The sequence below is a fragment of the Macrobrachium rosenbergii genome, chromosome 2 (genome assembly GCF_040412425.1).
Source record: "Macrobrachium rosenbergii isolate ZJJX-2024 chromosome 2, ASM4041242v1, whole genome shotgun sequence".
Lineage (NCBI taxonomy): Eukaryota > Metazoa > Arthropoda > Malacostraca > Decapoda > Palaemonidae > Macrobrachium > Macrobrachium rosenbergii.
Window position 1 is genome coordinate 11448953 of NC_089742.1, and position 27207 is coordinate 11476159.

Below are 27207 nucleotides of genomic sequence, written 5' to 3' on the forward strand. Positions count from 1 at the left end.
TATGGGGCGGCGTTTGACCAGCAATTAACCGTTCGTGGTACAGATCTCGCCTCACACCTTTTTCAAACTATCGATAAACTTCCAGATTGTTGGATGTTGCATCCCTAGTTCATTTTGTAGCCTACGATGAGCAGCTTCGGCATGGTTGTTTGTTCTATCCTCTTCATCATTTATGCATCGTTCGTAAACATTCCAAATGTGTAACGGAAAAAGGGGAGAACGTCTGCCACTGCCCCTTCTGTTCATTCTTCCTACATAATTGTCTTCCAGCCAATCTAGAAGTTCCTGTGGAAGGTCATCTGCTAATTCCATTATAGCTGCTGTAATATGATCGGGTGGTACAAATGCTAAGGCAATTATCATTTTACTGCAGAGCGAAATTGGCATCATTATTGTATTGTTGAGATAACCCCATAGCTGTTAATTTTGTATACATTCTGGCAAAGTGAAAAAGCAGCCCCTAATATTAGCAGATGGGAAATAATATTGCAGACTTTTGAAATTCTCATTTCATAATCACAGTATATTATTTCTGGCTGTAGTCTTGGTTGAATTTCTAGAAGCATAGAAAACAATTTATCATAAGTTGTACGTAGTTTATTTGGCAGTAACGAATAGATAAACGGATGCATACCACCGTGCATCTCAGCAAGAATGACATAGCCTACACTTGACAAAAAAACGGTGGTGTAATTTTGAACGTCCCATCCACAAAAATTTCCTTTGCTTCTTTAAGTAAATGTGTATTGCTTTCCTTTCCAAATATAATGATTCTGCAGGATTCATCTTGTCGTCTGCTAGAAGGAATTTCTCTGATCCATAATTTTGAATATTAACAGGAATAACCAATTCTTCTAAAGATGTAGGATTAGCAGGGTACGCATTTTTCGCAAAGCACCATGACTTGGCATGACTCCTTGGCACGCTTCATTAACATTTTCTAAACATTCATTAATCACAGCAGATGTTTGTTCCATTGTTTCTGAAGCCCGCAATTTTATTTTCGATATTGTTTTTCCTTTTTCCACTTCGGCGGGGTCAGCATTATGCGAATGCTCATTGATATATTTTACAACTTCACCATTCTTTACATGTATTCTCGCCTTGCATTGTCTTCTCCTTTCACAACTCCAAAACTCTGTGATATTATCAGCTCCATGTCGATCGAAAACGTATATATAGCCATCTCGCACAAACTTTTCTTTTCCTCGCTGTGAGAGTATACCCGATGCCATTGTGGAAGGTTGGATATAACTGAATATTTTAAACTCTAAACTTAAAATCAAAGATTTCCTAAATAGGTAATCGTAGCATTTTTTTCTTTGTTACTCGGTAATTGACATATTTTCTGAGAGAGAGGGCATTGTAAATAGCATTGTTTCCTGAGAGAGAGGGCATTGTAAAATAGCATTGTTTCCTTGTTACTCGTTAATTGACATATTTTCTGAGAGAGAGGCATTGTAAAATAGCATTGTTTCTTTGTTACTCGTTAATTGACATATTTTCTGAGAGAGAGGCATTGTAAAATAGCATTGTTTCCTTGTTACTCGTTAATTGACATATTTTCTGAGAGAGAGGCATTGTAAAATAGCATTGTTTTGTTACTCGTTAATTGACATATTTTCTGGAGAGAGAGGCATTGTAGAAAATAGCATTGTTTCTCGTTACTGTTAATTGACATATTTTTCTGGAGAGAGAGGCATTGTAAAATAGCATTGTTTCCTTGTTACTCGTTAATTGACATATTTTCTGAGAGAGAGGCATTGTAAAATAGCATTGTTTCCTTGTTACTCGTTAATTGACAGAGACAGACAGACAGAAATAAATTTTTTTTTTCTCTCATCTCTTCTTCTTATAGATTTACTGTATTCAAATATTTTCTGAGAGAGAGAGAGAGAGAGAGAGAGAGAGAGAGAGAGAGACAGAAATAATTTTTTCTCACATCTTCTTCTTATAGATGTACTTCTCCTGCGGCCAGTTAGGTTATGGCCAGTCGTCCCCTACGGCCAGCGGCTGCGGCCAGTCGGCGACGGCCAGTTGGACGACGGCCAGTCGGCAACGGCCAGTTGTCCCATTCCCCTCTGGAAGATGGAGAAGGGCGAGCACACAAAAAGAGGACAAAGGGAACACAAAGGAGAGACATTAAGGCTGAGTGGGTGGAGACTTCTACATGGGGTGCCAGCCATAGGAAATTGGTAATGAGCTAGGGAGCGCCTATACGATGCTGCTTGTGTGGTCCTAGTGACCAACATGTATTTACTGTATTTGTTGTTTAAAACAAAATCATGGAGCTTCCCCGTGCATTTGCAATGAATAAATGCACATGACAGGTCCCCCTACTAAAAGACACTACGCCTTTTTCGGGGGTAAATGTCTTTAATAAGCTCAACAGATTTGTATGATTACTTTCTTCTCACTCAGACTTAAGTCCCAGTTTGAATGTATTACTGCAACAAGACTTTGAATTTGCTTTAAATTGCAAGCTAGTACATGAGATTTACTCTATGGAGCTAGTCCTATTAAGACTTATACTAATAAAGTGCTTCTTGTTTATTATGTTATGTTACTTTACTTGCAAATTTTTACTACAAAAAATATTTATCATTTACATAGTTCTTATACCGATTTATTTACTAAGTATTTTCAAATTTGTCCCTAGCTACCGTTGATTCACTAAATACAAACTTTGTTATTTGATATATGGAAACACTGACCTGTTTATTCGTCATAGATCTTATTCAACCATTGCTTATTAATGCAATTTCAACAATACTTTGCCATTTGCTCTGGCTTAGTGTACGGTGCCAGTGCGCACGTGCAATCAAGTTTCTAACCTATGATTAGGGGTTAAGTTCAAAGGAGTAGATGAGAGATAGTTTGAGTTACAGGGACAAAATTTGCTAGTTATAAGTACAAAATCACAAGGGATGAAAATCTGAATATGAAGGGGAGTCTATGGCACCTACCTGATTAGGTGCCACCACTGAAGATGAGAAAACTTGTTATAACGGGTCTTGATTACGATAGCAAACGGTCCCAGAAGGACTGCCACTTAGTCAACTTGCCCTTGAATTTGGCAACTCTAGTCTAGGTAATCTTACACTCATGGAAGAATTTGCAGGTCCACTAGAATCACTTCCATGGGACATCTGTTTATGTGATTTCACAAACCTTGGCCATTTCATCCAAGCACTGGGCTGTTATCACTTGCCATAGCCTAGAATCTCGACAAAGGAATGCAGCATTGATGTCCTTGTCAGTTCAACATGATCATCAAGCTCTGCTTCATAACAGCTTTAGGCAACATCCTGAGTTGCTATTCGTGCATCAGATTCATTAATTGCATCTTGTAGTTCAGTGCAGGACAAATCTTCTTTTTGGTTTATCAAACAATACCTTGGAAACCTTCTAGGAATGGGTAACCCATTAACTTGCAGATGTGTGGGTTTTTTCTAACCTTTCAAGATCAACTATATTTTTGTCAAATACACTTTTCCAGGGATTATATACAAGTCCACATTAATCCCGGGTCTGGGCACTATTAACTGTTGCAACTCACAGCTTCTCACTCAGCAGATAGATAATTATAAGCCACAGGGAAAATCAGAGCCAAAGCATCCTTTTAAACAAAGTTTTATTCTCTCTTCAATTCAAAACTACGAAGATTCACAAAGCACAATAACAGTTAGACAGAGGACAAGGTTATAAAGTTAACTGAACTCTCATGTTATTTAAACAAATAATGTGATATTAAATAACCAAAGATTGATAATCAACAGTTTTAATGAACCTTGCAGACATCATTATTAATTCATGTAATGGAATACTATAACAGAAGTTATTATTTTCTTGACAACATCTCTTTTTTATTTCTACGCAACAAAGCGTTACTACAGTATAAATATGCAATTTAAAGTGAGTGAAATTTTGGGTGGATGGAGTAAATATCTGGAAGCTCTCTTAAATATGGAATATAGAAAAGCAGCAGAGCTGGATCAAGCAAGGGTTTGAGAATATTTATGAAAGTGGCCTTGAGTTGATTGAAATACAAGTGAGATGCTGTGGTACAGCAGCGATGGTGCGACTGAATGACTGATATACTTTTTAAATTTTGTGTATGAGAAATGTTCTAAAGAAATGGATGGGAGGAAGCTTAATGCTATTAGTAAACCAGGAATTCAGATTTTTCGCAGAGAAAGGAAGCTAGACAGGCTTTACAAGGTTCAAGGATTTGTGTTACAAATGATACGCTTGAAATTACAGTAAAAGAAAAAATATGTGGGCATACCAGAACTAGTAAAGCGTATGATAGAATTGACAGGAAAGTTGATATGGGAGGAAATGAAGTTGTACAGTAAGCTGTTGAGAGCGCTGAAACATTCTCACGATAGAAGAAGAAATGTAGTTAAAATATGTAGATGGGAATATTAATGTTTAGTTGCAAAACATAGTCCGATAAAGGTCTTATTTGTGTGGGAGAAATGTGAGAAGTTTGGCAAAAATAATTAGTAGAAAAATACAGTTGTAGGATAAGAAATGATTTGGAATGGGACAAGGAATGCCTGATATTTACAGATGACATAGCACAGATTGGGAATATTAAAGAGAAACTTAGAAACTGGTGAAACAGTCTGAAAGTTATTGCAAGAAAAAGATATATGACAGCAAATGGTAAGGTTATACAAATGAAACCAGGAAGACGGAACAAAGAATGTTAGTATAGATGAAGGAAGAGATAATGTTGTTGATTTCATAGGCATTTTGGATGCATCATATATTGTTGGGACTAGAGATGACATGAGTCACACACAGCCTGGTTAAGGGAAGGAAGGCTGAGGCAAAGTCTGGAGAAGAAACTATGCTTGGTGGAAGCCAAAGTGGGAATGTTTGAAGGTTACTGAGCCAGTTTTCTTATATGGGAGAAAAATGTTTATGCTGAAAGATAATGAAAGAAGCTAAGTTGAATCTCTTGAGGTGAGCTGTATGCAAAGTGTTTGTGTCATTAGTAGAAGTGAAAAAGAGACACATGGAGATACACTGTCATACATCAAGTGGTAGAAAAGTTAGTGTGGATAAAAAAAATAGATTACAGGTTTTAGTGGTTTAATCATATGAAAAGGATGGAAAATAATAGGGGAAGGAAGAAAGTCAGTGATTCAGAAATTTAGGAGGAAAATGAGAGAAAGACTTAGAAAGTGGTGGATAGAAGGGGCTTTGGACAGGAATGGCATTATCACCCAAAAAGTGAGAGTATGTGAGAAACATTGTGGAGTTGGTTGTGATGTGCTGCTGAGAAGTCTTCCGTGTAGTTATATGAATGGCTTATGTTATGAAGCTTTGTATATGATGGTTTTCATCCACAGAGAAATTAGAAGATGAATTCAGTAGTGACAGTGAGGCTTCCAAGAGCCAACGTATGTTAAGGGAAGGGGCACCTTCATGTACAAATAAACAAATATATACATATATGTATATATATAGGCATATATATATATATATATATATATATATATATATATATATATATATATATATGTATATATATATATATATACAGTGAATGTCTTGTATTCATGGGGATGTGTACTCACATCCCCAGCGAATATTAAACCCAAATATTTAGAACCCTTCTAAAACACTTAGAACTGCTCTGTTTGAATAGTTCAAACACACAAAAAAACTAAAAATGCTTATACAGGTATTATCCTACTTACGATGGGGGTTAAGTTCCAAAACCCATTGTTTGTTGAAAAAATGTATCTGAATATAGCCCAGCCTACATTTAGGGTATCTGCACCATGTATAGCCTACATATATGGTAGCCCCACCCTACACTCATAAAGTATACTCTTACACATACACGGTATAGTAATTATTAATATCAGCTATTCTGGGAGTTAGTTATGATAATTCAATACAATAAAGAGAAACTGAATAATAAGAATTAGCTTAGCCTACACTATGGTATATTGTATACATATACGGTAACCTAGCCTACATTACACTGTACTCTATATTCACATATTGTATTATACACATCAACATAAATAATTGCGCATCTTTTCCATGGATCTTTAAAATGTTATGCCTAATTCATTGTATCCAATAATATTGTATATATTCTTGTATTGGTTTTTGTATTATAAATTTGGAAATCGATTACAGTGTTTATTTCGCTTTTTATTTAACTCAGTTCAGAGCGCGTTTCTCCATCTAGTTAGTGTAAATGATTCTGTAGATATTTTATTTATATGGGGCAAGGTTATTTTTCATTATATGAAGCATTTTTAAGTCGAAATATAACTTAAATAGGTCTCATTGTGAAATTAATTTAGCAATTTTTTTCGTTAATAGATGACATTACGTTTAGGGGTACTTTGCTTTGTGTAAAAATCAAGATTCCGTTTACTATTTTCTTACTTGATTTCACCATAATACAAGCTTTATGGTTTATCGTTTATTGGTGTAAAATAGCAGTATTGTGTTCTTTCATGCCCAGTAGTTTTGATTAAAATACTTTCTCTCCAATTTTAATTATGGTCGAGTTTCATCCATGTTGCTGATGCACAATAATTTATAGTCATTAGCAGCTTGAACATTGTTTTCTCAGCTTCAGCTACAACTTGCAGCTTAAATTTAGCAGTATATTTCCTTGCCGATCTTTTATCCATACTGAATAAGGGTATAATGTAAAAATATATCAGTCCTATTCTACTTAACTTCATTTACTATAACTATGATAATTGTGTATTACTGTATGATGGCTGAAATACAAGCAAAACGGCTGTTGTTATCCGATTTGCTGATAGTAAACTATAAGAGGTGCAAAGAAACGAGCAGGTAAAAGTTACTGCTGATTTATTCAAGGTCCAGGTGAAAGAGGCGCGAAGGACTGACAATAAAGACATAATGGAAGCAAGGGTGACCTGAGGTCGTGATAACACCAATAAATAAATACAGCGAACGAGTACAATATGCAATGTAACAGACAGAATTAAAGTTGAGTATAATCTTGACGCCTGCGAAAAGAAATAAATACACGAATACAGTTGATGAACAAGATAAATACCGTGCTACATAGTTTAAAACAATTGAATTTACGACCTGGCCCATCCAGTGATGAATCGTAGGTACAAAAAAATGGGCCGTCATCAAAGAAAACTTGCTTAGCAGGGACTTTACAAACAACATGATCAGCAGAGACTGTACAACATGGCTTTACAAATACTCCCCCCCCAAGACGTAGGTAACGTCTGATTAATTGGCGTATCTGCTGGGGCGTTGAAGGGTGCCCCGGCTGCGTGACAACAACGGAGGGACGTCCTGTGTGCGAGGGTGGCTGAATGTTGGTATGGGCGGCTCTTTTTCCGGGGTGTGGCTTTCGCCGCGTTTCCTCTTTCTTGCCAGGCCCGTTATGGGTGTGCTGCACCGGGCGGAGGTGCGTGTGCTGATGGTTGTGTCCTCCTCCAGGAGGGCAAGCTTGACCCGGTCAATTGACACCCAATCGTTTCTCCCGTGGAGGCGAGCAGGTCGCCTTGCTGTTCCGGGCCCAGCACGCCGGAAGGGCCCCTTGTAGGGCCTGGTCAGTGGCGGCGGACGGGCGCCATTCTGACGCAGCGTTCTGATATTGGAGGCCAGCCCGGGCGGCGTGAAGGTGGCCGACCTGTCGGTATATGTTCTCTTGTAGGGGGCGAACTTGCCGACGATTTTGCGAAGCCTCTGGACCGATGGGTTGTGGCGATCCTCTGTCACTAGTTCGCCCGGGACCACGAGGGGCTCGCCGTAGGTTTTCTCGGCTGCGGAAGGGGCGCCGTCGGCCCTGGGGGCGGTTCTCAACCCGAGGAGGACCCACGGCAGCTGGTACTTCCAGTCCTCGGCGGTACAGCGGGCCATAAGGGATGCCTTCAAGGACCTGTGGAAACGCTCAACCAAGCCGTTGGTGGATGGGTTGTAGGCCGTGGTGGTGTGATGAGCTGTCCCCAGCAGCTGGGCCAGGGCGGACCACAATTCAGACAGGAAGGCTGGGCCCCTGTCGGTTGTGATGTTGTCAGGGACGCCGAAGTGGCTGAGCCAGCTGGAGAGTAGGGCCCTGGCGCAGGCGCTGGCGTGTGGCTTCTTGCATTGGCGCAAGGCGGACCACCTTGCTGGAGCAGTCTACCACCGGCCAGGAGATATCTGACCCGCCTGATGGGGGAAGGGCCCAACGACGTCGATGCGCATTACGGCCGAAATGCCGGCCTGGCTGCAGGAACTCGCCTACCCCGGATTTGGTGTGCCATCCCACCTTGCTGCTTTGGCAATGTAGACACTGTCTCACCCAGGTCCTCGCGTCCTTCTGCACTCCGTGCCAGACGAACTTCTCTGACAGCAGCTTGGCCGTCGTCCTGCTGGAGGTGTGTGACAGGCCATGGATGATGTCGAATATCTGGTGGCGGCGGGAGGCTGGCACTAAGGGGCGGGGCTGACCGGTGCTGACGTCGCAGAGGAGATTTGGGCCCCCGAATGCGAGGGGCACGTCCCTCCATTTTAGGGACCTGATGGCGGTGCGGTAGGCTGGGGTCTCTGGGTCGGCAGCCTGCTCCCTGGCGAGGTCTTCGTAGTTGATTCCAGCTGCACTGCATTCAGCTCTACTCTGGAGAGGGCGTCCGCCACAGGGTTCTTCCTGCCGGGGAGATACTTGATGGAGCAGGTGAACTCGGTGATGGCTGAGAGATGCCGTTGCTGCCTGGAGGACCACACGTCCCCCTGCTTGGTGAAGGCGTGGACCAGCGGTTGGTGGTCCGCATAGATTGTGAAGGGCGTGCCCTCCAGGAGGAACTTTAAGTGCCAGATTGCACGGTACACTGCGCAGAGTTCCCTGTCAAAGGTGCTGTAGTGGGCCTCTGCGGGGTTGAACTTCTTGCTGAAGAAGGCGGTTGGGGGCCGTCGATGATGACCTGTTCCAGTGGGTCACACCACAGGTGACGTTACTGGCATCCTGTCAGCTGGAGGGGGCGCTGATCCTGGTGGGCCAAGGCGTTGTCTTTCGCGAGGCGCCTTCGTCAGGAGAGAAGGCCTGCTGCTGGCTGGGTCCCCACAACAAGGATTTTGGTCGGCCTATCAGGGTCTCCGTCAAAGGGGCCGTGGTGTGTGCGATCCCGGGGATGAACTTCCTGTAGTAGTTCGCCATCCCGAGAAATTCTGACGGCCTGACGGAGGTGGGGACGGGAACCCAGACGGCCGCGACTTTGGATGTGAGCGGACGGATGCCATCTGGGGATACCTCGTGGCCCAGGAAGTCGGCCTTCTGTACGCCGAAGGTGCATTTGTCAAATGCATCTTGACGAGGCCATTCTCCTGCAGGCGCTGCAGGACTGCCCGGATGTGTTTCTGGTGCTCCTTGTGGGACCTGGAAAATATAAGGATATCATCTACGCAGCAGACGCAGAACTTTAGGCCCCCTCAGGATGCTGTCCATGAGCCGTTGGAAAGTCGCCCCAGCATTCCTCAGGCCGAATGTAGAGAGGGCGAACACACAGGACTCAAAAGGCGTGATGATGGCAGTCTTTGGTATATCCTCTGGCACGACCGGTACCTGAAAATAGGATTTGAAGAGATCCAACTTAGTAAATATTTTGGCCCCGTGGAAGGAGGCTGTGAGGTCCTGCATGTTTGGTAGGGGATAATGGTCAGGTTCCGTTGCCAGGTTGAGTCGCCTGTAGTCGCCGCAGGGTCTCCAGGAACCGTCCGGTTTCTGCACCTTGTGTGGAGGGGAGGCTCACGGCTGAGGCCTTCTTGCAGATTCCCATCCGTTCCATTTCAGCGAATGCGTCCTTGGCCTCCTGAAGGCGTTGAGGGGGAAGCCTCCGGAACTTCACATGTGCTGGGGGCCCTTCGTTTTTATGTGGTGATATATGCCATGTTTGGCTGGGGCCCCGGACTTTTGGTGGAGCTCGGGCCTGAACATGTCAGGGAACTCCGTCAGCAGCTGCGAGTACTGGTGGGGGGCGGCAGAGCAGATGGTGGGCGCCTTGGGTCCCATTGCCAATGGGAGGGACTGGCAGGAGTCTGTATCTAGGAGGCGTTTCTGACCGACGTCAACTGCCAGCCTGAAGTGCGCCAGGAAATCCGCACCCAGAGCGGGGTCCTAACGTCCCCGACAACGAAGTCCCAGGAGTACCTCTGGCCAAGGATGGAGATCGACAGGGGACTGGTTCCATAGGAGAGGATGGGGGACCCGTTGGCGGCCGTCAGGGAGGCAGCCGGGTCCGGTTCCCACTTGTGGTCCTCTCTAGATGCTGGGAAGATTGATCTAACGGCCCCTGTGTCGACCAGCATCATCCTGCTGGAGATGGTGTCGCAGACGTAGCTCTGGCTGGTTCTGGGCCCCGTTCTTCTTGCTGCCATGGCAGCCTGTCCTGCTGGCCGTAGCTGCCTCCCGTTTTTTTGAACGGGCTTAACGAACAGGGCGGCAGGCGCTCCGGCATCTTTGCCGAACCGCCTGTGGTAGTGGCAAAGACCCGGGGAATTCCATCTGTTGGGAGGCGCTGGGCGCCTCCTGGTGACGGCATTGACCTCTTCCTCTGCGCCCTCCTCCTGCTGGATGGCGCTGACTGGGAGTGTGGGCGCTGGTACCCGCTTTGTTGCCTTTACGGAGTCCGTCAAGTGCTGTGCTGAGATGATCAGGTCTTCGAGGGGCATCGCGTAGGGCTCAGGGATTCGTGTGCGGACCTCCGGGAGGAGCTGACGGGGGAGGATCTCCCACGACAGGCTTAGCTCACGCTTCTTTTTACTGTCGTCAGTGTCTGGGATGGTGAGGAGGTTTCAGATCATGCTCCATGACTCCATGATGCTCTGATCCTGCCGCAGGTTAATGGCAAGGTCGAGGGCGCGGGCAGCCCGCTCGGCAACCGGCAGGGAGCATGTCTGGAGGAGGGTTTTCTCTCAGAGGTGGTAGGTGGCAAGAGTGCCTAGACACCCACAGGACGAGCCATTGAAGACCTTCTCCGGTGTGGGCGTTGAGTACTATATCCGCCTGCAGCACCTCGTCGTTAAGATCCGCAATCCTGAACTGGCTCTCAACCCTGTAGAGCCACGCCGACGGATTCCCCATGCGTAAACGGCGCAGCTTTATGGACAGGGTGGCCCTGGATTGGCCCGCTGGGCTGGGGAGAGTGCGGGGCGCGGGCAGGGGTTTGGAGGAGCGTGAGAGCCTCAGCGTGGGGATGGGCGCGGGTGATATGGGAGGGAGGTAGACCTCCGAATCCGCGAGGTCAGCGGTTAATTGAATGAGGGAGGGGATGTCCGCATCCATACTCGCTCTTTGCCCTCTTATATGGAGTAGGGTACTCGCGTCAAAACGCACTTAGGAGCGCGCCGTGTGAGTCCGCTAATGACGCTGGTGATTTTGCTGACGAGAGTCAGCACGCCCAAACGCTGGTTCAGCGCTGTGATTAGTCCGCTAAGGGCGAGAGTAAGCTCCTGAAGCCAAGACTGAGTCGCCGCATGGGTCCGCTAATGGCTTTGGGAAATCACCGTCACCACTATAAGAGGTGCAAAAGAAACAAGCAGGTAAAAGTTACTGCTAATTTATTCAAGGTCCAGGCAGTTTATATAGCGGCCGACTGGCGTTGGGCTGCGGAAGACAATGGAAGCAAGGGTGACCTGAGGTCGATAACAATTAATAAATAAATACAGCGAACGAGTACAATATACAAATGTAAATAACAGACAGAATTAAAGTTGAGCATAATCTTGACGCCTGGCGAAAGAAGAAATACATGGCACACAGCCGATTTTTGGCTCAACTGAATTTTAAGGACCTGGCCTGTCCAGCGTGATGAATCGTAGGGTACAAAGAAAATGGGTCGCTATCAAAGAAAACTTGCTTTAGCAGGACTTTACAGACAACATGATCAGGAGACTGGTACAACATGGCTTACAAAACAACAGTTTCTCATTCGGTTGTTTATGGCTAGTGCATTTACACAAGAGTATAATGTTAATAACAATACTTTTATCATTCTCTATCATTTTTTTAACTAGAAGATGGGATAAAGAGATGGAGGAAAAAAAGTTGGTCTATTGTAATTTGGTCTCTCTCGCTGCCTGATTGTAAGCTGCTGCCTGCGCCAGCGTGAAATTTAAAAATATCTTATAAATATTGTCGCATCAGTATTAACTGCTTACCCATTGCAAAATCGAATTATCATAAGGCAAATTATCGTAACTCGAGCATTACCTGAGTATTTTAAGTTTTATCATAAAAAAGGTATTTAGTCATGAAACTGAGATGCAAATACAGTAATTATTGAATATTTCTCAGTGGAAAATACCGTGAATGGGCGAATTTTCAGTGAATAATGCGTATATATGTTCCATAGAGAAATCCGTGAATAGGTGAGTCCACGAATCATGAGACTGCGAATATGGGGGTTTACTGTGATTATGGTGACGCGGGTTCATTTCCAGCGACCGGTCATCACAGTCACTTCAGTTTCTTGCACTTGGATCTTATGATTCTGTATTGACAAGCATATCCACATATATATATATATATATATATATATATATATATATATATATATATATATATATATAGTATATACTGTATATATATATATATATATATATATATATATATATATACATATATATATATATATATATATATATATATATATATAGCATATATATATATATATATATATATATATATATATATATATACCCTGACACTGATCCTGATGTGAGTCAGAAATCTGTTTCTGTTCCACACATGATTGTGTGTTGATTATTTATATATATATATATATATATATATATATATATATATATATATATATATATATATATATATATATATATATATATATATATATATTGTCACGAAGTGATCAAGTACTCCAAGTTATTACACAACTAATAAGACCAAAAGTTACGTCACTTCAGCCAGACACTTGAAACCTCATAACAAAAATATTAAGACTGAATACTCTAAAGGTACAGTTATCCCATAAAACTTGCTTATCACTTAGAAAAATCAATCTAACTTTATCAAGTTATGGATGAGGTAACAACTAATAAGCTATAAACAGAGTAGTGGAAAATGGGCATCACTTCAACAAACACTGTAATTATTTCCCTGGTTCTATTTCACTTTGATAAAGGAGACAGATATATCACTTACCTTGTGCACATTCATTAATTTCTCTAATCACTGGTGGTCAAAATGAAACACTGTGCTTTTAAAACTTTAAACAGACAAATTTATTTCTAAGTCCAAAAGTTGTAGTAGAGTTCACAATCTCAAAGAGATTTACTATTACTTGACAACAGTGTAAGATTTGGAACCATTTTTAGTCAGAGATTAATTCACAAACTTTTAATTTATCAAGAAAGCAATTTGGTTAAGTAAAATTCAAAACCATTAACTTCACTCAACTTTGTGTACAAACCAGAATATCTGCAATTAGGGCTAAGTGTTCACTAAAATATTAATAAATGGGGTCAATGCAGGCATTCTCTGAAATCTCAATAATAAGCAGGGGAGAGCGGTGATGATTCGGACAGTGGGATGGTCCGGACAGTACATTTCCTGAAAAATGTAAGGGGCCCCCAGCTCTGAGAAATCACGTGAAATCGCGAGAGTTTGTTCGCCATTGACACATGGACTTTGGTTGCGAAGGGTCGTTTACTTTAGGATTGAGGGTAATTTTGTGGCTTTTCTCATTTCCTATGTACTTTGCGTTTAACCATAAGCTTTGCAGTAATATGATAAGGAGCCGATTATGAGTTTTGGGTGAATTTGTACTATGACGAAGATGTTGTAGCCATACCCGCCTGTAATCTGCAAGGGTTTGAAGTTGAGGGTGTCATCAAATGGTTACATGTGGGGATGACTGACATTCTTAGGGTTGGGAGCGATCTCGACGTCCGAATCATTCCTCCTAGAAACCATTAATTATGAATTCCAACAAAGAAACAAAAGATTTTCACGCACATTATTTAAGCTATATTTTGTGTATATGCATTCATTAACCCTCATTACCTTTACCTTAAGTAAAGCACTTCATAAACCCATCATAGAACCCCAAATTACAAATTAAAATGTCAATATTCAAAATTGGATTCCATTCCATTGGCATTCACCTATATTACACTGATGTTTTTCAAGAAAGTCACTTTGCCAGGGCTTTTGTGACTGATAGGCCAAAGCCAACTACACCGCCTAAAAGCACAACCTCACATGAAATACCTCAAGAACATTAAAAAGCAAGAAAAATACAAAAGTTAAGAGATACAGAGGCCCAGACCAGTGATGTGAAGGACCTTTCTGATTGATCTGAAGACTTGACAGCCGATCTTAACACAATTCTTCTGACACCTCAGAGGAGATAGAAGAAAAGAAGTGGGTTTCTTATTGATAAAGTCCTGAGGAGGGAGATTTTAAGTTCTTGCGGGGATAGATCCAGTAAAAAAGGTAGCAAAGTCTATTATGTAGGCAAATTAATCTAGCAATTTAGACTAGGGTGATGTGAATTTCCAGGTTTTTGTTTAAGAACACCACAGAAATTTGCTGCTAATAGTTTTAAATTTCCAGAAATTATATGAAGCAGCTATTGGTAAAGAGGCAGTAACTGGAGTGTCAAACCCAGTTCAGCAGAGTATTAAAAAGAAAGCAGGGGTATTTCAAATTTTGCTTTTCTTTTTGCAGATACAATATCTGTTAGCCAACTTAACATTTAGGCACAACAAATTTCAAGTATTTGAGTTACGATTTAGTTTGTTTTTACCATGGAGAGAATAATTTCAAGTAAATTTTGGTCAGTTAAGAATTTGGTGGCAAGGATATTTCAAGTTTAGTTTTTGTTTTGAAGGTTACAATATTCTTTAAGACTACTATAACATTTATTTTCAGCAAACATCATAGATTTTCTGTTCACATTCACTAAGTAGAGAATAACTTTTGCTGATTATGATTATCAATAAAACACTTCTGTATGGTATTTCTGTTTCACTTATCATCTGGGACTTGAAGGTAAAATGTCAATTATAATAATTGTCCGAATCATCCCATGTTTTTTGTCCGAATCACCTGGGTAGGGATGATTCGGACATTTTGAAACTTGTATTTGAAGATAACAGTTTGGCAGGTAGCATACGACTTGCTACATTTACTGGTAAATGTAGGATGATGAGGCTACATTGACATGCCAAGGATATCACTGCTCCTTAAACTCTGACTTCTAGAGAGAAATTAAAAAAAATGTCCGAACCATCACCGCTCTCCCCTACATTGAAATCTTAGCAATAAATTAACATTAACAAAACTTCAAGTAATCACTGACACAAACCAAAATATTGTGAAATTATAAACATTTCAACTTGTGTGACTAATATGAACACACAAACACACAAGAATGAAATATGCAAAAATGGAAATATACCAACAGCAAATTCAAAAGACAAAAATATGTTTAAAGATTATATCAATCTTCTCAAAGACGATTCTTCACCTTAAAAAGAAATAAGGCTAACTGCCCTTCTAAGACTTTCTCAAAGACAACACTGCCAAGTCACAATCATATGCACTTAGTAAGATACATAGCAGCAAGACACATTAGAACACTATAAAAGATATTATCCAATTCTTATCAAATAATAATTTTCATTACCTAGAACATCACTTTGACTTCTGGGGTCACAACATTATAAACCAGTAAAACATCACATTACCTTTTACAAGTGGTACACCATTATACACTTTTCACAATGCTTGTAAAATACCAACGCCTTCAGTAACTCACAAAATTAACATTAGTGGGAGAATGATAAAAATTTATACCCTATTATGAGCAGAGAGAGAGAGAGAGAGAGAGAGAGAGAGAGAGGAGAGAGAGAACCTTATACCAGCAACCCCTTTTGCCTAACTAACTGTTTTTCATTCAGTACTCCTCTTTTATCTTCAAGCCCTCCCAGAATACTCAAAGAATACACATAGGGAATATGCAGAACACCTTATTCTACAAAAACAGAATACCGAATACACACAGTACTCCAAGGCTCAGAAGAAACATGCCAGGGCTCTTATCTGTATGATGGACATCATCTGCTCACTGAAAACACCTGGGTAAACAGAAAAAGTATTTTGGACCAAATCCTGGTCAGCTGTCAACGTGTCACCCCATCTCTCTCATCATTCTTTTTCTACTCAGATTATGAAACATAATAGGATAGACAAAGATAATAACTTCAGAATAGGCACACACAGAACAAATGTGTATTAAGCATTTGGCTTGATAACTGTCATCTCATTTCGTTATAAGCAAAGTGGTCCTCCGGAACACGACTTCCTTTGGCCAAAACAGATATACACAGGAAATGGCTGGAGGAAGAGAACTTTAACCTTTCTCTCTACTCGGCATGTTATGAATCTGATTTCATAACACTCAGTATTCATTTAATATACTGCACAATATATTAAAGAAATGAAAAAATATATCAAAACATGATTTCAGAACTGTACATACACAACTTATCTGTAAGAAAAAGACATTTAAAATCATATTATCATATCTCACAACAAATGACAAATCTGCAAGCAAAGCATAAAAATTTCACAGAGACATATCATATTTGTAGAATGGTTTTGCATATTATAACACACATTATAATATATATATATATATATATATATATATATATATATATATATATATATATATATATATATATATATATATATATATTATTGTTATGCATAGGGTTTATTGATGAGCCATTACTTGATTAATGTACATTAAGGCCCTGGAGTGCCAAGGACACATATAACCTGGGTCAATTTGAAGCTACATAAAATTAACATCAAAGACTGATGATTATTAAATTGAATAGGTCGTTGGTCGAGAGAAAACTCGACACAAAGAATATGCAGTTATCTAAGAAATTTACTTGCACAATCGCCCAACATCGGACGCAGTCAATTTTCTCTTCGTTTCAGTGATGTTTTTTAGCACAACGGGCTCTTCTGAACAATGGGATCGAGACACAAGGCTGCATAAATGCTGTAAATGACTTGTTTAACCTTCCCTAATTCAGTTACACGGAAGAAGAATGTCGCTAAGCAATATAAATTATTCTTAATCTAGACTTCATAAAAGTAAATTGTTTACCTGGATAATGGTAGATGGTGGTGGTGAAGAGGGAACAAAAGAAAGGTTGAAATACAGGGGAAGAAATATTAGCAAACAGCAGATATTGTCAAGTTCAGACTTACCGTTACGTGGTTTGCTTGCGCACTGCAATAGACGATACGGCTTCTGGAAAACACGGACCTGTTGTTCACTAATGAAAAGACAAGGGGGGGGGCCGGACAAAGGACACCGATTTGCCTAAAACACGACGTGCATTCTCGGTTGCGGCGTGAATCTCTCTGACCCGTCTCCGATCAAGCAGGGTGGCTGGCCGCATCCATACCCTATGCCCCAGGCAAATCCGAAATTTGACAAAGACATCGCTGAATGCATAGGATAAAAGAAAAGACAGTTAAGACCACTTTTACTAGAGCTTACTGAGTGAAAACCCTCTCTGTGGGTTAGTCCCTAATGTCACAAAGGCGTAATTTTTTTTTTAACTACACAGCCTATCTCTGCCTACGTGAGGACACCTTCTGGTCTTTGTTCGCATTATTTTCCTACAGTAAATGCATAGAGGGCGAACAGCAGAATATTTATAAAAGCTCCCCCCCTTAAGAGGGCCTTCACTCCCTTTTTGGGCATGAAGGTCTGTACTAATCAAGCTGTTCACCTCATTAGGTTACTCTTCCCCGAGCAGATTTGAACCTGTGTAGCCTACTCAGCTACTTATCTTACCTAACCTAGATAGGATATGAGCTTTGATCATTATTTCTACATAATTCTAACAGCACTGGAAGGTGCTTACGGTTATTACATGCTACCTCCTATAATTGTGATGTTTTAGACCTAGCCTAGTGGTACATTCTATTGTATTCCCTAGCCTAACCTATCCTAACTCGACCATAGCACCAATGTAAGAGATAATGTTCTAGCTAAATTACAAAGTTTTTTTTTATGTTCAGTACACTGGTAATTCATACACTTGATGAGGTTTGCCTCATGTGATAAAATGTTTACCCCACTGAGGTCTTAGGCCATGCGTGCCATGAGCATAGTGGCTCTTTTCACAATAGTTAAGATTGTCTGATTTTAGTTACACCACTTATGTGATTAATGTAAGCTCTGGATGGTAAGTGGAAGGGACAAGGTTACTAGTCTGATGTACAGTACTTAATTTGGTCTAGGCTATGTATGAGGAAATAGATCACACTGGCTACCTCCTCTGAGCAAGGGGCCAGGATCACTCTAAGATGGTAGGGCACTGTGCCGAGAGGGCACTAGTGCCAGGATGAGCTCATGGCTCGACAACTACTGGGCTCTCTTTCACCCATTCTTCTTCTTCTTTGGGTTCCTCCAAGGCCTATCAGTATCAGACCTAGGAGGTGATGAGGGCACCGACTCTGGGGAAAGGCCAGAAGGGCTAGTGGGCGTGAAGTCAGGGGCAACCCAAGTTACAGAGGGCCTCCCACCGGCCGCTGGCGACAACCGGAGCGAGAGCGATCTTGACCTCTACGTCCGGGAGGAGGCCAGCGCCCTGGTCTCCCAGAGAAGGTGTAACAGTTTGATCCTCCAGAGGTTCATCCTCTGGGACAGATTTGGCGAAGAAGAAGTGTCGGGTGCCGGAGGCTCTCTGCCGATGATCAATAGTGTGGGGAATCCTGAATCTCCCGGAGGAGGATCCGCCTCATGATTTAGACCCGGCACAGGGTCCTTCTCAACTGATGACTCGATGTCCCTGCCGGACGGAGCATGGCACTGCTCAGCGCTCGCAGCGGCACTGGCAGAAGCTGAGGTCAGTATGCTCGGATAAGGGGTCCGAGGTACAATACTGCGGATGAGATTCTGCACTTGGCTGCGGCAGAGATTCCTGCCCCAGCTGGAGATCGTAGCCTCTCAGAGAGTCTTGTTTGGGGGCGTCCGCTGGGCGTTGCTTACTTGGGCAGCCCTCCCAATTTGTGGAGTGGCCTGTCCGCTTGCACGTCCTGCAGCGGTACTGCTCCTCTTGAATGTCTATTTGGGGAGAGGGAGGACCTCTTTGTGGGCCAGCCCTTCGCAACTGGATAGGGCTAGGCTGAGAATGGTTCAGTGTGTGCCCCTTCCACTGACCACTTCGGTGGGCGGAAGGTGGGGTTTCATCTTTATCTGGTTCTCCTACAGTCGGGGCCTTTGTGGAGGAGGTAGCGTGGCTGGCGGCGGCTGCTGGTAAAGGGCTTCCCAGAGAAGGTCCCGACTCCAACAGGAAGTCCACTCCGGGCCGAATTCCACCCACCACGCCAAGGTGGTGGGGTAGGGTGCCCCAAGGTGTCGTGACCTGGAGCTTGACCGTGGGAGCGGTAATGGTGTGGCACTCTATCCACTTCATCTCCCACTGGGTTTTCTCGTCAACCATGGCACCGACTGGCACTTGGGCCCTGCCGATCAGGCTAATGTCTGCCACAGTGTCTACTGTGACCGGAAGGGTCACGGGCAGGCTAGTGCTCTGAAGTGGGGCCACCAAGATGAACTGGGTTTCCAGTCTCTTGGGGTAAAGGATCTTGTGCGGCCCGGCCACAGAGAATGAGGTGCTAATGAGGCTAACGAACTTGGTGGTGGGGACGTGATGTGGACAGGTCGGAGATCCAGCATTGTAGTGGCTGGCAGCACCACAGGATTTGCACGGGCCTCTTGTAGGGGCTCGGTGGCCTGCAGTAACTGTTGGTGGGGAGGGTTGAATGGATGAAACGGGAGAGGAGTTCTGGCTGGTAGTAGTAGGTTGCTTGTTAGTGCCTAGCTTGTATGGTACTCAGCTTCAGCGTGCCCCACCTTGTTACAGTGGGTGCACGTAGGCTTGCTTGGCAGTCCATTCTTCGGGCAAGTTGAGTTTGAGAGGTAGGCAGGCAGAACGATGCCTCGATTTCCTCCAGCCATCCTTCTGGCTCGTCCTCAGTCCACTTGGGGACGAGGAATTGATGCTCAGGATTGGAGCATTTGGTGCAGCAGGTGTGGGGCTGAGGTTGCTGTCTAGCTATAGCTTCGGCATTCTCCCTTTTGTTCCAGGTCAAGCTCCTTTTTCTTTTGAAGGCTAACTCATGCTGTCTATCCTTTCTTTCTTTCGTCTTCTAGCTGCCTCTCTGTTCAGCGTCATACTCTCTGTTCATTTCATACGCCCTCCATTCTTCTTCATACCTCCTCTGTTTGGCTTCATAATTCCGCCATTAGAGTCTTTCTTCCTTCTCTAGCTTGGCCAAGTCGTCCATTTGCTCCTTGACCCAGGTGGCAAGTTCCAATCTGGTGACCTGCCACATCCTGAATTCCAGGAAGGCTTTATAATTCTCTCGCTGCCATGGTTCTGTGGAAGGGTCTACCCGGGTCGGCTGGGCGTACTTGGCATCGAGAAGCGTCCCTTCAGTGACGTGGCACTCTTCAAAAGGTGGCACTGTTGTTGGGTGCCGCGGTGTCACACTGGTGGCACTCAGTATCCTATGTACTGGTGCAGGTTAGGTACTAGAAGGACTTTTTCTTCTGTGTTCTTTGTCTGGTTTTATTTTTTCTAGTTTGCTTGGTTGGTGGCAATTAGGTGCCAGTGTGTTCCTAGGAACCCCTTACGTGAGTCCAACTAGACTATATGTAGTGAAATGCACTCTACCCCAGCAGAGTGTAACAAATGAGTGAGAGAGCAATGTCCGCAGGTTGCTGACTCTCTCGATTTGGGTTGACTCGTCCTTCTCAGTATTTTCTTTTAGTGTTCCATCTTTTACGTGCTGTTTGATAATTATGAGATAATGTTCGTGATGATAGTTTGATCTTACCTATACTGATTTAATCTTTGCAGTGTTTGTTTTCTTTTTCCTTTCCTCTTCGTTCGTATTCACTTGAACATCGCGCAAGTCAGGCACTTATTACTAGTGAGCACCACAGACACGTCCTACCCGCACGAAAGCTCCACAAAGACATACCGAGAGGTGAGACTGTAAAGTCACCACATCGGCGCCAGGATAGTGTTTCGGCGGCGCCATTAATTAAGTCTCCGCTGAGCTTGTTTTCTTGGTGACTTCCCATTTTCTTCAAGCTCAATTAGTCACGCCTAAAACGTGCCAGGTCACGCATTTTAATCATTTTTACTTTATGCGTATTTATACAAATGTCACACATTGTGTATCACATGTTTTCTTCATTCACAGGCATCAAAGACTGTATCCATATTGCAGCCTGTATGTTTTGTATTGTAATTTGTACTGTTCACTGCATATTATTGTTTATTGTTTCAACCTCAGGTCACAGTCAGTTCCATTGTCTCTCGCGGGGTCGGGCGTCAGTCGGCCGCAATATATGCTGCCTGATCTGTAATAAAGTAGCAGTAACTTTTACTCGTTCTTTCTTTGACACCTTACAGTGGTGACTCCTCGGAGTATCCCGGAGCCATTAGCGGATCCACACGGGCGACTTAGTCTTGGCTCCAGGATTTCTCCAAAACGCTCTTAGCGCCTAAACACGCGCTTCGTAACCAGCGTTTGAGCCGCGTTGACTTTCGTCGGCGTACCCCACCAGCGCCACTAGCGAACCACACGGCGCGACGAAACTGCGCATTGACGCGAAAGTACCCCACCCAGTAAGGGGTCAAGGAGCTTGAGCATGAACGCCGATATCCCCTCCTTCATGCAGTTAAACGCTGGACCTCGCGGACTGGAGGTTTACCTACCTCCCATCACACCCGCCGGCCTCGCACGAGGCCCTCCCAACTCCACACCAGCGCCCTGAACACACAACGGCCGGCAACACACCGCGGCCGCCACCGTAAAGCTGCCGCACGCAGGGGAACCCATCGGCGTGGCTGCGCAGGGGTGGAGAGCTACTTCAGAATCGCGGGACTCTGACGGATTAAATCCCACAGGCCGACACAGTGCTCAACGCCTTCCGAGGACGGTACAGAAAACTCATCTCGCGAACCAAACACACACCTCACATACAGCACCACAAAAAGTTCCTCCTCAAGCTTGCTCCCCGCCCATCGCCGAAAGCGGGCCGCTTCTGTGCTATCGACCTTGCCATACAAGGATTAGCCGACGCGCCCTCGTCTTGGGAGATCAAAGTCACCACATCAGCGCCAGGATAGTGCTCTCAGCGCGCCATTAATTAAGTCTCCGCTGAGCTTGTTTTCTTTTGGTGATTTCATTTTCTTCAAGCTCACTAGTCACGCCTAAAACGTGCCAGGTCACGCATTTTAATCATTTTTACTTTATGCGTGATTTATAAAATGTCACACATTGTTATCATTATGCTTCTTCATTCACAGGCATCAAGACTGTATCCATTATAGCTCTGTATGTTTTGTATTGTAATTTGTACTCATTCACTGCATATTATTGTTTATTGTTTCGACTCTCAGGTCACAGTCAATTCCTAATGTCTCTCGCGGTCAAGGCCAGTCGGCCGCAGAATATAAGCTGCCTGATCTGTAAAAAGTAGCAGCAACTTACCTGCTCGCTTCTTTGACACCTTACAAGACCACCTCAGAAAAGAATGGATCAGATATACGACTTGAAAATAAGCAAGAGATTGAGGAAGAAAACCCAGCTTAAAGAGCTTTGTAAAATTGGAAACAACATAACAAAAGAAGAAAACAAAATAAGAAAGATGTGGGAATGAAAGCAAAAAAGAACAGTACACAAACACGACATGGAAGAGATGATGAATAGGCAAGATTAGAACAGCATAATATATACCAAATTATACATCGTTAAGATAATACATGGATGTAGTGTACGACCTAACAGTGACAAATTAAACCCATGGAAAGCCAAATATAACTGAAGAGGATGAAAATAACTGAGAAATGAAATCAAACAGAGCACCAGGGCCAGATGGGATGAAGCTAGTTCTGTTCAAACTGTTTACAAAGCACTAACCTTAAATAGAGATTGGGTGAATGTTTAAACAACATACTGAAAAGCAGGAAAACACAGAACACCTGGTTTTAAGTAAAAAAACGACACTACACCCAAGAAACAACACTCTACAGTCAAAGATCTGATCAATTGCATTAACTAATGTGTCATATAGAATTTCCATGGAGATCCTGAAAACCAAAATAGGGAAAGCATATTAAAAATATAAGGGAAACGCATGAACAGCAATCAGGCTTTACTACTCAAAGAAGAGGAATTGATGATTTGTAAATCTTATAATATTGCATACAAGAAAATGTACAGAAGAAAGACTCGTTATTTGTGGTATCAGCTAGACTTCCAAAAAGCATTTGACTCAGTTAACAGAAAAAGCCATGAGGTCATGGTGAAATATGGGCTACATGCAGAGGTAATGAGTGCAGTAGCAAAGATATATGCAAATGACATAACAAGTCTGTCTATGCCTCAATAATGTAGGACAAAAAGAGCTGAGTGTAACAAATGGAATAAGGTAGTGATGCAATGGTTCCACCATATTCTTTCTCTAATAACTTACTTGATAATCGAAAATTAGAAAGTACAACGAAAGGTTTCAGAAGTGAAATTATATGGATAGTGGCACTATTATTATAAGCAGACGATGGATTAATCCTAGGACACACCCTTGAAGAAATAACAAAGGCAACAGAAACCCTTAGGAAATAGTGCAAGTGAACGTGGCCAAACATAAACAAAGACAAAAGCAATATATATTAATATTCAACGACTGGTATAGTATTGACGATGTAGAAAATATACATCACATAGAAGGAATAAAATAGTTAAGCAGATAAAATAATTGGTGTGTCTATTGTAAGGTGTCGAAGAAACGAGCAGGCAAAAGCATCATACTTTTATTACTGTTGTTGTATTGTATTGTATTAATAACTCTTGTGTTGGCACGGCCTTCCTTGCTTGGCTCCGTAGGCTTTATTACAGATCCAGGTAGAAGCGAGGAAGCACGAATTCACTTTCGCCCGCGAGACAATGGAATTGACTGTGACCTGAGGTTGAAACAATATACAATAATATGCAGGAACGAGTACAAATTACTAAATACAAAAATATACAGAACTATACACATGGATAAAGTCTTGATGCCTGGTGAATGAAGAAAACATGTGATACACAATGTGTGACATTTTGTATAAATACGCATAAAGCAAAAATGACAAAATGCGTGACCTGGCACTAGGCGTGACTAATTGAGTTTGAAGAAAATGGAAAGTCACCAAAGAAAACAAGCTCAGCGGAGACTTAATTAATGGCGCCGCTTAAACACTACGCTTTTCGGCGCTGATGTGGTGACTTACAAATACTCCCAAGGCGAGGGACGCGTCTGACTAATCCCTGCACCTGGTGGGACGCTGAAGGGTTCCGGGCGTCTTTGAAGATAACGAGGGGTCTCCGCCTGTGAGCTGCTGTTTGGCGGTCCTTCCTGGGCGGCCGCGCCTGGGGTGAGGCGTGCTGGAAGTGCAGTTTGGGCGGAAGGGGTGAAGCGTCGCTGTCGGGACTCTCGACAGGAAGGGGCTTTAATCGGTCTGCCAAACCCAGTCGTTCTTGCCTGGGGTGCCAGCCGGAACGCTTTGCTGTTCGCTCCAGCACGCCGAAGGTCCCCTGTAGGGCTTAAGATTAGTGGTGGACGGACGGGCGCTGACTCTGGACGAAGACGGGTGGCGGATGACAGCTGTGGGTGCATGGAAGGTGGTTGCTTTGTCGATGGGCGAGCGCCTGCAGGCGAACTTGCCGGCCACATTGCGGAGCCTCTGCAGTGATGGGATGTGGCGATCTTCTGTCACAAGTTCGCCCGGGACCATGAGGGGCTCACCGTGGGTTTTTTCAGCTGCGGATGGGGTGCTGTCGGCTCTGGGGGTGGTTCTCAAACCGAGGAGGACCCACGGCAGCTGATGTTTCCAGTCCTCGGCAGTGCAGTGGGCCATGAGGGATGCCTTCAGGGATCTGTGGAACCGCTCAACCAGGCTGTTGGCCGCCGGGTTGTATGCCGTGGTGGTGTGGTGAATGGTTCCCCGCAGCTGAGCCAGGGCAGACCACAATTCGGACAGGAAGGCCCCTGTCGGTTGTGATGTGGTCCGGGACGCCAAAGCGGCTAACCCAACTGGAAAGCAGGGCCTCGGCACACGCGCGCTGGCGGTGGCTTCTTGCAGGTGTGGCCGGGCCACCTTGTCAGCGGTCTACCACCGTCAGGAGGTATCTGGACCCACCTGACTGGGGAAGGGGCCCGATGACGTCGACATGAATGTGGCCGAAGCGGCGCTCTGGCTGCGGGAACTCGCCTACCCCGTACTGCGTGTGACGACCCACCTTGCTGGTTTGGCACTGCAGGCACTGTTTCGCCCAGGACGTGGCGTCCTGCACCCCGTGCCAAACGAACTTTTTTGAGAGCAGCTTGGCCGTGGTTCTGCCAGAGGGATGTGAGAGGCCGTGAATTATGTCGAATACCTGGCGGCGGCGTGAGGCTGGAACCAAGGGGCGGGGCTGACCCGTACTGATGTCGCAGAGGAGACTTGGGCCTCTGGGGGCGAGGGTCACGTCCCGCCACTTAGGGGACGTGATGGCGGTGCAGTAGGCCGGGGTTTCTGGGTCAGCGGCCTGTTCTCTGGCGAGGTCTTGGTAGTTTACTCCGAGCTGCACTGCGTTCAACTCGACTCTGGAGAGGGCGTCTGCTACAGGATTTTTCCTGCCGGGGAGGTACCTGATGGAGCAGGTGAATTCGGCTATGGCTGAGAGGTGGCGGTGCTGCCTGGAAGACCATGCATCCCCTTGCTTGGTGAAGGCGTGAACCAATGGCTGGTGGTCCGTGAAGATTGTGAAGGGCGTCCCCTCCAGGAGGAACTTGAAGTGCCTGACTGCGCAGTACATCGCGTAGAGTTCCCTGTCGAAGGTGCTGTAGCGGGTCTCTGCGGGATTGAATTTCTTGCTGAAGAAGGCGATGGGCTGGGCAGCGCCGTTGATGACCTGCTCTAGGACAGCACCACATGCGATGTTACTGGCATCCGTTGTTAGCTGGAGAGTGGCCTTGGGATCCTGGTGTGCCAAGGCGGTTGCCTCGGCGAGGGCGGCCTTCGTCAGGGAGAAGGCCTGCTGCTGGCTGGGTCCCCAAGACAGGGACTTTGGTTGGCCTTTAGAACTTCCGTCAGGGGGCGTGGTGTGTGCGATCCCGGGATGAACCGCCTGTAGAGGTTCACCATCCCGAGGAACTCCTGGACGGCCTTGATGGAGGTGGGGTTGGGAACCTGGTTACGCTGCTGCTTACTTTTGGTGTGGTGGGTTGACGCCTGCTGGGGATACCTCTTGGCCCAGGGAGTCGGCTTTCTGGACGCCGAAGGTGCACTTGTCAAAACGGACGACAAGGTCATTCTCTTGGAGGCGCCGCAGGACTGCCCGGATGTGCTTTTGCTGTTCACTGTGAGACCTGGAAAATATGAGGATGTCATCAACGTAGCAGACGCAGAACTTCAGGTCCCCGAGGATGTTGTCCATGAGCCGCTGGAAGGTCACCCCGGCATTCCTCAATCCGAAGATGGAGAAGGCGAACACGTAGGACCCGAACGGCGTGATGATGGCAGTCTTTGGTATATCCTCTGGTGCGACAGGTACCTGAAAGTATGATTTAAGAAGGTCCAATTTAGTGAATACCTTGGCTTCGTGAAAGGAGGCCGTGAGGTCCTGCATGTTGGGCAAGGGGTAGTGGTCGGGCTCTGTTGCAACGTTGAGACATCTGTAGTCACCATAAGGTCTCCAGGAGCCATCCAGTTTCTGCACCATGTGGAGGCCCACGGGCTGGAGGCCTTTCTGCAGATTCCCATCCGCTCCATCTCTGCGTGCCGCTTCGCCTCCTGAAAGCGCTGTGGGGAAGCCTTGGAACTTCGCATGTGTCGGGGCCTCTAGTTGTTATGTGGTGGTATATGCCATGTTTGGCTGGGGCCCCGGGGACTTGTCGAAGTTCGGGCTTGAACACTTCGGGGAACTCCGTCAGCAGGTGTGCGTACTGGTGGGGGGCGACGGAGCTGATGGTGGGTGCCTAGGGTCCCGACATTAATGGGAGAGACCGGCAGGAGTCAGTATCGAGGAGGCGCTTACGCCCCACGTCGACTAGCAGGCCGAAGTGCGCCAGGAAGTCAGCCCCCAGGAGTGGGGTTCCTACG

The 27207-nt window shown here is 44.6% G+C and overlaps 3 protein-coding genes across 3 annotated transcripts in view; 1 reads left to right on the top strand and 2 right to left on the bottom strand.

Moving 5' to 3' along the window:
* The window catches only part of LOC136849517 (uncharacterized), a 57874-nt gene that overhangs the window by 14444 nt on the left and 16223 nt on the right, over positions 1-27207 (top strand). The gene's annotated exons all lie outside the window — the stretch shown is intronic.
* LOC136842407 (uncharacterized) lies at positions 7258-8525 on the bottom strand. Its single transcript, XM_067109665.1, has 2 exons — positions 8224-8525; positions 7258-8074 (listed from the first exon to the last, which is right to left on the bottom strand). The coding sequence occupies exons 1-2, from the start codon at positions 8523-8525 to the stop codon at positions 7258-7260; spliced, it is 1119 nt and encodes a 372-aa protein (XP_066965766.1).
* Positions 8527-10680, bottom strand: LOC136842413 (uncharacterized). The gene is made up of 5 exons (XM_067109681.1): positions 10072-10680; positions 9762-9938; positions 9431-9574; positions 9037-9388; positions 8527-8936 (listed from the first exon to the last, which is right to left on the bottom strand). The coding sequence occupies exons 1-5, from the start codon at positions 10678-10680 to the stop codon at positions 8527-8529; spliced, it is 1692 nt and encodes a 563-aa protein (XP_066965782.1).